At 45.1% G+C, this 12,027-nt stretch overlaps 1 protein-coding gene across 4 annotated transcripts in view; it reads left to right on the top strand.

Moving 5' to 3' along the window:
* The window catches only part of VPS13D (vacuolar protein sorting 13 homolog D), a 263,887-nt gene that overhangs the window by 111,287 nt on the left and 140,573 nt on the right, over nt 1-12,027 (top strand). Inside the window, exons 40-44 of one of the 4 annotated variants that reach the window (XM_056111003.1) lie at nt 2,330-2,404; nt 6,287-6,389; nt 7,224-7,376; nt 9,721-9,856; nt 11,944-11,991. In XM_056111003.1, coding sequence (XP_055966978.1) covers nt 2,330-2,404; nt 6,287-6,389; nt 7,224-7,376; nt 9,721-9,856; nt 11,944-11,991 — 515 coding nt within the window. Of the gene's footprint in view, nt 1-2,329; nt 2,405-6,283; nt 6,390-7,223; nt 7,377-9,720; nt 9,857-11,943; nt 11,992-12,027 lie in introns of all 4 variants that reach the window. The other 3 variants (XM_056111002.1, XM_056111005.1, XM_056111004.1) reach the window with 3 other exon arrangements.

Here is a 12,027-nt window from a genome sequence, read left to right as displayed (position 1 = left end):
CTGTCCTTATTTAATGCTTTACCATGGAGCTCTGACTTCCTCAGAGTTTGGGAGATCATGATGGCCAACTGCATGGTCTTTAGTTGTTCCACAAGCCATTGTCATCCAAATTCAGCTGAGCCCCAGTTCTTTCTGTGTGGTTTCTTTGGGAAGTCTTGGCGGGACTTCACATAGCTCATGAATACTTAAATATTCCATCTGGTCCACAAACGTGTCATGGGAAGATGGATTTTCTGAGTGATGAAGTATTTGAACTGGTTTGTCTCTCCTGGTTTGTTGGGCTGAGTAAGTGTACTTTGTTCCTTGTATTCCTTCTCAAAGGAGTGCCAAGGATGTGCCAGCTCCATTTGCTCCCTGTAGGCCCAGGCTGTTGCTTCTGTGTCTCCAGGTCATTGCCTAGGAGTCAGGACTTCATCAGGAGTCAGGACTTCATCAGGCATCATTAGCTTCAGTTCTGACTCAGGAGGGTGTAACAACACAGTCTTCCCCCAAAGACTCTTGAGTCGTCTTTGTAATATATAATGTGTCCTGAGGGGTGTAGTTCTGAAAATGTTATTCATACAACATGTTTAAATCCAGATTCCTTGCAAATTCTAGAAGGCCTAATTGTCAGAGTTCAGATGAAGGAATTTCTTTTGGTTCCCTCTTCCCTGCCTCTTAACGATTTTTTTTCCTCCTCTTTATATTTTATAAGCCGCCTTACTCATGTTTAACACCAGTGCTAAATTAAAACTGGATTTTTAATTTACTGACAGATTTTTATGGTTATACCTATAAGGGTATAAATATGTATCTTTTAATTAGAAGTATGTGAATATATATTTTAAAATCTTTTTAAATTGGAAATTCTTGGGTGATAGTAGCAAATGGGATTGTGTGTATGTATATGCATACATACATAGGCTGGCTCACACACGTATGGTATATTATACACACATTTTTAATAGGCATACTAAGAAAACTTGTCAGATATTTGGTTTGAAAGTCAGTATGTTTGAACCTTGATCATAGACTCAGGTCTTATTGAGAAGCATTTAGTTTCATCCCTCCCTAAAGCTTTGCATTTTGTTCAGGCCAGCTTCAAAATAAGTTCTTGAAATAGAAATACTTAATATGAAATTCAGCCTCAGGGGAGTGCTGACTTCTCACTGTTTCTTTAGCAGGAAAAAGAAAATAATGGTCTCACTTGACATAATTGTTGACCTTGTTTAGTAAGGGCTGAGATTTTGCAGGTGAACCTGAATGTCATGGTACCTTAATGGAGTCTTAATTTTTATATTCCAAGGATATTTTGTGGAAATACTAAATATAAATATTCTGAAAGTTTCTATGTCTGCTTTATAAAATAACCCTATGTGACAACTCCTTGGTAGAGATTATTAAAACAAACTGTAGCACTGTAGCACTGTCCTCCCGTTGTTCATCAATTTGCTTGAGCGGGCCCAGGTAATGTCTCTATTGTTAGACTTCTTGTTACTGTGTTTGGCATATGGAATACGTCACGGGTAGCTTGCCAGGCTTTGCCATTCGGGTGAGATACTCTCAGTAGATTGCTGGGCTCTCCGAGAGGGGTGGAGGAATCAAACCCAGAATGACCAGCCTGGCCGCGTGCAAGGCAAATGCCCTATCGCTGTGCTATTGGTCCAGCCCCATTAAACAAACAAACAAAACCTTGGAAATAGACTTGGCTCTTAAATTTTTTAAGACCTTTGGAAGATTAACATTTTGCTGCTGTTTCCTTTTCCATTGGGAAAGAAATAACTTTCACTGAAATCTGTACTGGTTGATCTTGGTGACTTTTCTCTGCCACTTAAGAATGTACCTGTGGGTTGAAGACAGAATACAGGGCTTAAGGCACTTGCCTTGTATCCCAATAACCTTGGTTCGATTCCTGGCACCACATATGGTTCCCAGAGCACTGCCAGGGTCATTCTTGAGCATAGAGCCAGGTATTAGCTCTTGGACTCTGCAGAGTGTAGCCCCCAAATAACAACAGCAGCAGCAAAAATGAACTTACTTTAAATTAAAAATCATACTGTGTTTAAGAGAACGTTGAATGCATTTTCTTCCTCCTGTTGACAGCGAACCAAACAACCAGCTAGAAGCATGTTGCTTTAACACAGCCTCCACCACCAAAACTAGCAGAAAAATGTCATTGCTCACCTTGCCAAGTACCTTTTCAGCTCTCGGTGATCACAGAAGTTAATGATTCTATAATTGCATGATGCTTGCTGTTCTTGTACTGTACTATACTTGTGCTTGTTTGGGAGGTATCTTTTATTCACTTCACTTGTTCTTCCTCTCTAACTTTGTCTCTTCTGTCTACCAGGCCTCCCCCTTGTCTACCTTAGAACTAGGAGTACAGCCAGTCTGACTAACCTAGAGCACCAGATCTATGCTAGAGGTACAGTATAGCCAAGCCAGGGCTTGCTTTATTTTCCTGTTTAAGAACTGCTTTGTACACTGATGTTCTGTGAGTGGGAGCTGAGTGGGGGCACACCCAGTGCTGAGTGCTTTGTTTTAGTGGAAGGAGAGGATGTGCCCGCCTGCTGAACGGAGCGGCACCTCTGTCAGAAAGATGTGATGTATTGATGTGCAGTCTCTCTTCGGTCTGCCTTCCCCCTCTGTGCAAAAGGAATCAAGTCCACAGAAATATCTCGCGTCAGAGGTAATTTTTTTGTTGAAAATCAGGCAAGTGGAAGAAAGCAAACTCCGTCAAGCAGTTCTGCAAGTCTTGGTAGAATATTCAGTGAACATTTGTTCTTATGATATGAGGCTCTCTAATCATTATAGAATAGGAACTGTAACGATTAGAAATTGAACCAAGAAAAGAAAATTCCCAGTAAAGAATTGCTTAGACACAAATTTTAATTTTTTAGGTATGAATGAAGGTGAACAGCATATAAAAAACAAAGTATTTTTTAGTTCCCTCTTTGACCTTTGAAGTTTCCTAGAGAATTTGGCTGCTAAATCAGTGTGATAGACAACACCATGAGCATGAGAGAACTCGAATGCTGAGGTGCTCATGTCCTCATTTGCTTATAGGAATATGAGTTCATGTAAATGATTTATATTTATAGTTGGTGAATATCAGATGCTGGGTCATGATGTGTTTTTTCATATGGGCCACTCAAGTTTCGAGTGTCCTAGCAAGATTTCAGAGCTAATACCTGGGGCTGTTGGTGAGTTTCTACTGGGAGGTTTGCTCAGGTAACCTGACTCTGTGGGGAGTGCTCACAAAAAAAAAAAAGCCCTGGGTTAAATCTTTGTTATTCATGAACTTGTACTTCCTTAGCTTTTCTGTGTCTATCATGTGGCCTTTCAGATTAGACAAAGCATTATTCCCATTTAATGGATGAGGACTAAATAATTTGCCTTTATTCACGTGGCTGTCTAGAAGCTGACCTGAGACTTTATTTCGTATGATTAATGAACCATGTCTTTTGAGGCCAGAAAGACTGGCCAGGGATCGTGGCACTTGCCTCGCATATAGCCCACCTCTGTTTAATCCTCGGCACTGCATGGTCCCCTGAACACCACCGGGTACAGCTCTGGAGTCCCCCAGATACTGCCAGTGTGGACTGTTAAGCCCCGCCTCCTCGGCCCATGCAGTATAGCACAGCCTGTTCACTGAGAGCATCACCGAGGGAAACTCTGGGCCTCCCTAAACACTGTTTGGAACTCCCCTATATCCCCCGGAAAAAAAAAAAAGACAAAAGATGAAAAAAGAAAGAAAACAAAGATCCCACACCCTTTGGGCTCACCCTAGCTGCTCCATGGCAACAGTGCGTACACTGTTCACTGCAACCAAACCGCTCCAGGGAGTATGTCCAGAGCTGCAGATGCTTCCTCAGTTGAAGCAGTTCTTGGATCCGAGGAGCGTTGGGGTCCCTCAGCACCCGAAGACATGGGGTCTTGTTAAGAGAGGCAGATTTTCTGAGGTGACCAAGGAGTTTGGTGCTTGTTGATGGGCGTGGATATTTTGGTCTTGGTATAAAGACCAGTACACAGTTGATTTGAAACCCGGAGAAGAAGTCAGAATTATTCCCTGGTGTTGGATTAGATGGATGAGCGTGACATGTACTTTCAAATTTATTTAAAATTTATTTATTTAAAAAAAACTTACTGTAGTTCAGGCAGTGTGTTTTGCAGTGGTGTTAATGTCATATATACCGATATCCTGAGAGTGTTCAATTGCCAAAGTTGTTGTTAAGCTGGATCTGCACAGGAAGCCTGGGGACCCCAGCGGTGTGGCCAGCTGGGCTGTTCGCGTCCCGCAGAGGGCACTTGCAGACACCTTCACAAGATTCCCGGGACCCTTCATTTCCCATTACAACATGATCAGAGCCAGGTGCTGCCTGCTCTTCTCAGACCTGATTTGCAAAGGGAACCTTGTAGACTGGCTCCCAGTGGACCCTGAAAGCATATCTGGGTGTGCTGCTCCTGGGCCCCACGTCCTGTGAGGAAGCCCTCACAGTGCCCGGACAGTGCTGTTTGCCCCCGCGTGCAGCCCCTGGTGCTGGCACTGTTCACGCCCCATCTGCTCCTGTCGGCAACCACTCCTTCTCTCCTCTGTGCTGCATGCAGTTCTTCCCCCACAAGAACTAAGTGAGGTGTCATTGGGATGATGAAAGGGTACATTCTATTTTTCATTCTGGTGGTGGTGGTGGGAGGGGGGAGGGGATGGTGTTTGTTCCACATGCGGCAGTGCTCAGAGTTTACTCCTGACTTTGGGCTCAGGGGTTATTCCTGGTGTGGCTAGGGGACCATATTCAGTGTTGGAGATTGAACCTGGGTCAACTGTGTGCAAGGTAAGTGTTTTACCTGCTGGATTGTCTCTCTGCCCTCAAAGGGTATATTCTAGATCTAGAATTTTGCTGGAAGTATTTGGGGTGTCCCTCAAGACCATTGGTAAAAAAAGGAGCGTGCAGGCTGGAGAGAGAGTATAGGGGTTAGGATACCTTCTTTCGTGCGACCAACCTTAATTTGATCCCCGACACCACATACGGAACTCTGAATCCTACCAGAAGCCTTGGAGAGCCCCTGGGTGTGTCCCCTTTTTTTTCCCCTCTGCCTGCACAAAAGAAAAGAGAAGAAACAAGAGAGAGGGGTTCAGTTACCCTGTGAAACATCCTAGTACCGGGCTCTGCTGCCCATCCTGCCCCTGTGGCCTGCAGGAAGCATGAGCCCTGTCACATGGGTTGAGTTTGCTGATGTTCTGTCGCCTACTGCAGTCACCCCTCGATGTCCCCTTCTCTGCCAGTGCAGAGCCTGTGGGCCCCGCCCTTCACAGCTGCCTTGGTGCTATAAGCTGCATCCGGTGAGGTGGGTTCTGGCCTCTTATTAGTGTTTGTTTCTTGGGAGATACCCACACCTGGCTGCCCTAGTTGCCCCCTCCTCTTGGCTTGTTGGGCACCTTGAGCAGAGGGAGGCCAAGAAGGAAAGTTGCTGCCTCCCGGCTTGGCACTTTTTTTTTCCCTGCCAGACCCCAGAGCAGGGCAGTTTGTCGGCAGACGGGGGTCCCAGCACTGGGACACAGGCAAGCATCTTTCTTGCTATTTCCAGCCACTTGGTTTTCTATGCCTTGGGTTCTGATAGTGTTTCCAGGTGGGTCAGCTCTCTCTCGCCCACCCCCCCCCCCCCCCTTCGTTTGGTCTTGTGCTTATCAGGGCTTCTTTCTAGTTTCTCTGATCAGAAACCCTTCCTGAAAGACTGCCTGTCTTATGTTCCTCTTATAAACTCCATCATGGGCACTGTAGAGAAGATGGTGGTGGTCCTGAGGAAAGGGAAATGAGCTAACCATGTCATTGTGAAGACAGTGGGAGGAAAGGTTTCATTCTGTTTTCTGCCGAACACAACAAACCTAACTTTTATACAGAGGGGAGATCTGTTCTGTTCCTGGCCAGGTTTTGACATGTGTTGAATCTCACCATGGTTTGAGCTTCCTGTTTGGTAGATAAGTGTTTGGGGAGGGGTGCAACTCTATTTCTCTTTGTCTCTCTTCTAGCCAAGTTAGGCCTGTGGCCTGTCTCTGAGATGATGCCTGTAGGATTGAGGGCTGGGTGTGGGCGTGGGAGATGAGGCTGGGGGCCCCACGTCACAGCTCGTATTGGGGGACCATGTCAGCGACATGCTTGGAGGTCCCACACACCATGGCAGTTCCTTCTCTCTTTCCTCCTTGTCAGCCCCTTTGCACAGAGACACTTTGGGGTACAGTTCCCAGGAAAGGAGAGAGTGTCTGCCGCAGATGGGCCTGCTAATCGCTGCCTCTCTTTCTCTGCAGCAGAGGTGAAAGCGCCCAAGCGCCGCCAGCCGTTCGTGCCTTTTGCGCTGAGAAATCACACTGGCTGCACCCTCTGGTTTGCCACCCTGACCACCACTCCCACCAGGTGAGACCTTGGAGCCTTTTTGCCTCTCTGCCCGTGGCCTGGCAGTACAGCCCATGGCCCCTTCTGGGAACTGTGTGAGTCAGTCACTTGCTGAGGTTTGTGAATGGAGCTTCAGGCTCCGCATAGAATCTGCGACTGGCAGAGTCGATTTTGAGTATGAAATAGCAGAATCAGGAATTTTTATCCTGGGTTCCAATATAGTTTAGGTCAAGGAAATTAAGGGACACTCAAGTGGAGAGCTTGAAAGAAAAATAGCTCCATCTTTTGTCCTTGGTGTCCACCACCATCCCCTTTAGAAGAAGCTTGGTTTGCTAAATGAAGCTTTGAAAGCACTTTTTGTCTTCCCTGCCTCTGCTCACCACACAGTTGCCTTCCTGACCTGGCACCCAGAATTGGGTGGAGTTTGGGTAACACACGGGGGTTCCCCTAGGCCAAGCAAAAAGTGTTCTCTGACAAGTTCACTTAGAACTTGACGTAACTAGCCAGTTCCTTGAGCGACTTAAAAAAAAAAAAAACAAAAACCAAACCAAAACAAAACAAAAAACAGTTTAGGTTGGTTGAATTCTAGATAGATGATCACATAAATGCATCTCAAAATTGTGACTTAGTTTACACACTCAGGGGATCTGAATTGTGAGGAAGTCTGTGACTTGTGGAGCTGGGCTCCGCTAGTTATGACTCACCACGGAGAGAACCTGCCTCTGCCCTTCGCTTCTGCCTGGCACCAGTTGTCTGCCGGGTCATGGCTCCAGGCAGGCCTCTGCTCCCCAGAGGGAGCTGTGTGCGGGCACTGCAGCAGAGGAGAGACAAGCTGGGTTGTCTGATCACTTCTAGGGCTGCACTGTCTCACAGCGGGAGTCCAGGGCTAGTTCCAGAAGGGAACGGGACCTTCCTTGATGATGCTCACAATGTGAGTGAATGGCGGGAAGTCCTCACCGGCGAAGAGATTCCCTTTGAATTTGAAGCAAGAGGAAAACTCAGACACAGGTAAAGCATGGGTTCCACACCCCACCCCCTCTTTAAAAATATTTAAGTGTTTATGATACAGGTGATTGTTCTGATGAAAATTTGCTACAGTGCTTTTCTTAATTATTTGATTTTTTAAAAAAAACAACTATTCTATTTATTTTTTGGCTTTTGGGGTCACACTCAGTGATTCTCAGGGGTGACTCGTGACTCTGCACTCAGGAATCACTCTTGGGGGACCATATGGGATGCTGGGGATAGAACCCGGGTCGGCTGAGTGCAAGGCAAGTGCCCTACCCCCTGTACTATCACTCCAGCCCCAATGATTTGAATTTTTAAAGCTTTTTAAATTTTTTTTTTAAATGCCAGCTTTTTTTTTTTTTTTTTTTTTTTAGAATAGGTGGTGATGATAATCCTGCTGTCTTGGAATTATGTTTCTTTTTTCAATTTAGTTATCCCTTGATTTAATTAGTGGTGATTGGTTTCCTGTAATCGGGTTGAAGCATCTACAGTTAGGCCTCCAGCCCTTGCTCTGTTTCCACGATGCATTGCAGACACGGTATTCTTCCGAAGTTTTCAGAACATGTTGTTCTCGGTTCTGGGAGCACCTGGGGATCTGAACCTGCTGGAGGTGAATGACTCAGGAGAGAGTCTCAGCTAGTTTCAGGAAGTGGCTCCAGTACCAATAGTTTGATTTTAAGGCAGGCCAGACAGCAGCTCTGCAGGGGAAGAAACTTACTGACTGGTTCTCAAAATGGCCGAAAGACTGGTGTGAGGATGAGGGGGTCGTTAGTGAAGGTCAGTTACTGACAGGCTCTGAAAGTTTCTGCATATGTTTTTGAATGGAAGGGCTGTATCCAGGGGGTGCTGGGAGCAGGTTAGGATTTCAGTAGAAGTGACAGTAAATGCCTTCCGTACCTTCGCCCTGGTTCCCTCCCTTGTACTACGTGGTTCCCTGAGCATCACTAGGTATGGTGCAAGCACTGCTGGGTGGTCTGGGTGATTCCTGGCACCACGGGGCCCTCCTGGCCACAGCTCCACAGCCTCACACCTAATGCCCCCTCTGTGAACTCCAGGCTTAGTTGGCCAAGGGAGGACCTTCCAAGCAGTACTGGGGAGACACCTCCCTGCCCCCCTCCCTTCCCCTACCCGCATCCTAACCATGACCTTAGCATTTGAGCTTCTTATTCTTTTTCAAGCTGAGCTGAAATTGAGGAGCCTGGTTTCAGCCTTTGGTAGTTGCCTGCTTTCCAGGTGTTGCGGCCTGTGTGGGCAAACTGGCTTCAAAGTCATTTAAACACCCCTTTCTTTTGCATGGCTCTGTGCCAGTACATGGGACTCCCTGATTGCAAGAATTCCGAACTGTGGGCCCCCCGTGATTTTTACAGGGGAAAAATAATTAAATAAATTACTGTGCTGGCCCCTTGTACCTGGAAACCATGTTTGAATTTTCAGGGGTAAGTGGTGATCTTTTTCCTGTTTCACAAAGTTTCTGGAGAAGCTAATTATAGAGCTGCCGGCTGTATTTCTTAATAAGCACTGCCCTTGTTGTATCAGAAGGGGGTCCACCTCTCTGTCATTTCCGTTTTAGTTTCCCTGTTTGTAACCCATTTCAAGTCCCACCGTTCTGCTTGAATTCATCAAAATAAGTGTGTTCTCTGGCTTTTCCCTCTTTGGCACACAGTGCCCCATTCCCTCCCCCTTCCCGTCAGGCTAAAATTCAGTTCCCCATTTCAGACTTCTGGCTTGAATTAGGCAAAATCTAAAATAGAATTAAATGTGCAATTTCCTCCTGTTCCTCCCGTTCTGCCCACTGCCTTCTGCTCCAGTTTCAGCCAAGCACTTCCGCCCTAAAACTGAGGGCTCCGTCTCATAACTGGTCTGTGTTCTGAGGGGAACTGAAGCCGATGGGCTTGAGGAGGGTCTGAGAGAAAAGAACCAGCAAGAACTGGCTTTGAAGGCCTTCTCAGCCATATGGTTTCATGATTAAAGCTCTGCTACAGCTTTTTTACTACACTGCCAAAAAAAGTTTAGTGAACATTATTATTTTATAAAGGTTGGGGTGGGGATGGAGGGCAAACCCTGACCTGGGGACAGGAACTGTGCATGGTTTGTACAAAGAAAGGGTAAATGCCCCTCTTCGGGAAGATTTACAGATCTTGCAATTTTGGTTTTTAAAGTATGAAACCCAGTTAAGACATTTTCTTTTAATCTCCTTTGCTTTAGGAAGGTAATCACCAGAAGGCTTTAAACTAACTGGGTTTTTAGGTCATTATGCAGAAAATCAGATATCAGTCTTTGCTTCTATTTCTTTCCTTCTGTGTTGAAAGTCGTGTTCATCCTCTGTCCCTGTTTTGCCCCATAGACATACCCACGACCTTCGGATCCATCAGCTGCAAGTGCGAGTCAGTGGCTGGGAGCAAGTGAGCCCAGTGTCTGTGGACAAAGTCGGCACCTTTTTCCGTTATGCAGCACCAGATAAAAATTCATCTTCCTCCACGGTGTGTGGCTGTAGAATGGGTTTTACTGACAAGATTGGGCCCTGCCTGCATTCCCTGAAAGCCATGCAGGCAGATGGTTCCACCTGTCATGGTCTTGTTCTGGTGAAAATGCCTTGTTCTTTATTTCTGACTCTTCAAAAAAAAAAAAAAGAATTATTTTGGGTCAGTCATAGGTGTTGATAATCAACGTGTGGCTAAGCCAGCCATGGTTTGTCTCAGTAGAAAGATGGACAGTATAATTGGCACAAAGACACGGTCCCTCACCCTCACAGCCCCACTTCAGACTCAGCTACTTGACTGGCAGTTGGCTAAAGGCATATAGAGCTTTATTTCACATACTGGACCACAGGTGGTTTTAAAATACTATTTTCTTCAAATTTTTTTTTTAAAGTCTTACTTATTTTTTACTCAAACAGCTAAAATTATAAACTGAATATATATGGCTTTTATAAAAGGGAATAGAAGGCAGTTAACATTGGAAAGGAAAAGCAAATTTCTTTTAAAATTGGCTTTAATGGGCTGGAGAGATAGTACAGGGGTTAAAGCGCTTGCCTTGCATCTCACTGACCCCACTTTGAGTCCCCAGCACCACATAAGCCTGGGCTTAATCCTCAGCATAGAGCAAGGGCTATTCCCTGAACACTGTCGGGTATAGCCTCCAACCAAGAGAAACAAAAACCAAACCAAACAACAACAACAACAACAACAACAAACTGAAAGAAAAAACAACAGCAACAACAACAAAACAACAAAACCAAAAACCTAGCCCACCTTCATTTTAGTGGTAGGGTTGTAGCTTGGCAATGGAGTACTTCTTGCCTTGCATTTGTGGGTCCTGGGTTTCTATCCCCAGGACACAGACAAAAATATTGCCAGTGTTTAATTAATTTATTTATTTTCGGGTGGGTTGGGGGATAGATTTAACTAATGTCTCTTCACATTCCTGATAATGCTGCACCTTCTTCCTTCTAGCTCAGTGGCCTCCCATTCGCCTCTCTGGCCTAAGACAGATGTCCACCGTTGTTTACTTTAGGATTCTACAAGCCCTTGCTCTAATTTGACCCTCCTCTATAGAGCTGGTGGTGAGGGGCAGCCTGGGGATGGATGCAGGAGCTATTCCTGAGCAACGTGTGGGGGTTAAGGGTCTGTGTCTAACTGGCACAGTCACCAATGGTGCTCTGCCTGTCCCCCACTCAAAGTTGATAGATCATTTGTGTCGTTTTGGGGTTGCCTGGACTGAGTGGGTAAGAAAGTGGCCATTTATGAGACACTGTTCTTTCCTTGTGCTCGCTTATTTCATGAAAAAATATTTTACTGGCTGGAGAGATAGTGTAGTGGGTAACATGCTTGCCTTGCACCTGGCTGACTCAGATTGAGGCCCCAGCACTCCATATAGTCCCCTGAACCCTGCCAGGAGTGATACCTGAACACAGAGCCAGGAGTAAGTTCTGAGCACTCTTGGATATGGCCCAAAAACCAAAAAGAAACAGTTTAAAAAGATAAAAAAGAAAAATAAACTTGGAGAATACTGTTTCTTTCATTGTTTCTCTATAATGCCCTGATGTTTTTCCCCTTCCGCTTTCTTTAAAAATAAAAAAGGAACGTATAGTTATGATTACTTCTCTGTCTAAATTCTAGTAATGAAAACACTAATTCACCTCCACCCCTTATTTCCCTACTCCTGCTGAGATACCTTTCTCTATTATATTGATGTGTTCTAGAGAACTTTTGCATACCCTGAAATTTTTTGTTTGTTTGTTTTTGGGACCACATCTGGTGATGCTCAGGGTTACTCCTGGGTCTGTGCTCAGGGATTGGGGATCGAACCTGGATGGTCCACATGCAAGGCAAATACCCTATCTGCTGTACTATCACTCCTGTTGCATATTGAATTGTTATAAGGTGATTATTGCTTTTCCCATATCTATAAGATGAGATACTTTCTTTTCATAGTATATTGTACTTTACCTAGAACTAATTACTACTAATTTTATGCAAAAAGAAAAAAAAGGAGGAAGCCATTGACGTGGATGATGCTCATATGCTTAGGTTTGCTCTGACCCTCTGACTTTTGCAATCTTTCTTAGATTGGCAGCCCAAGCAGCAGAACAAATATTATTCATCCCCAAGTTTATGTGAGTATAATTTTCCAGTGTCACTGTGTTTACAAG

Source organism: Sorex fumeus, unplaced genomic scaffold, assembly GCF_029834395.1.
Source record: "Sorex fumeus unplaced genomic scaffold, SorFum_2.1 ptg000011l, whole genome shotgun sequence".
Lineage (NCBI taxonomy): Eukaryota > Metazoa > Chordata > Mammalia > Eulipotyphla > Soricidae > Sorex > Sorex fumeus.
The sequence above is the reverse complement of the archived record's forward strand: the minus strand, read 5'-3'. Positions and strand labels throughout refer to the sequence as shown.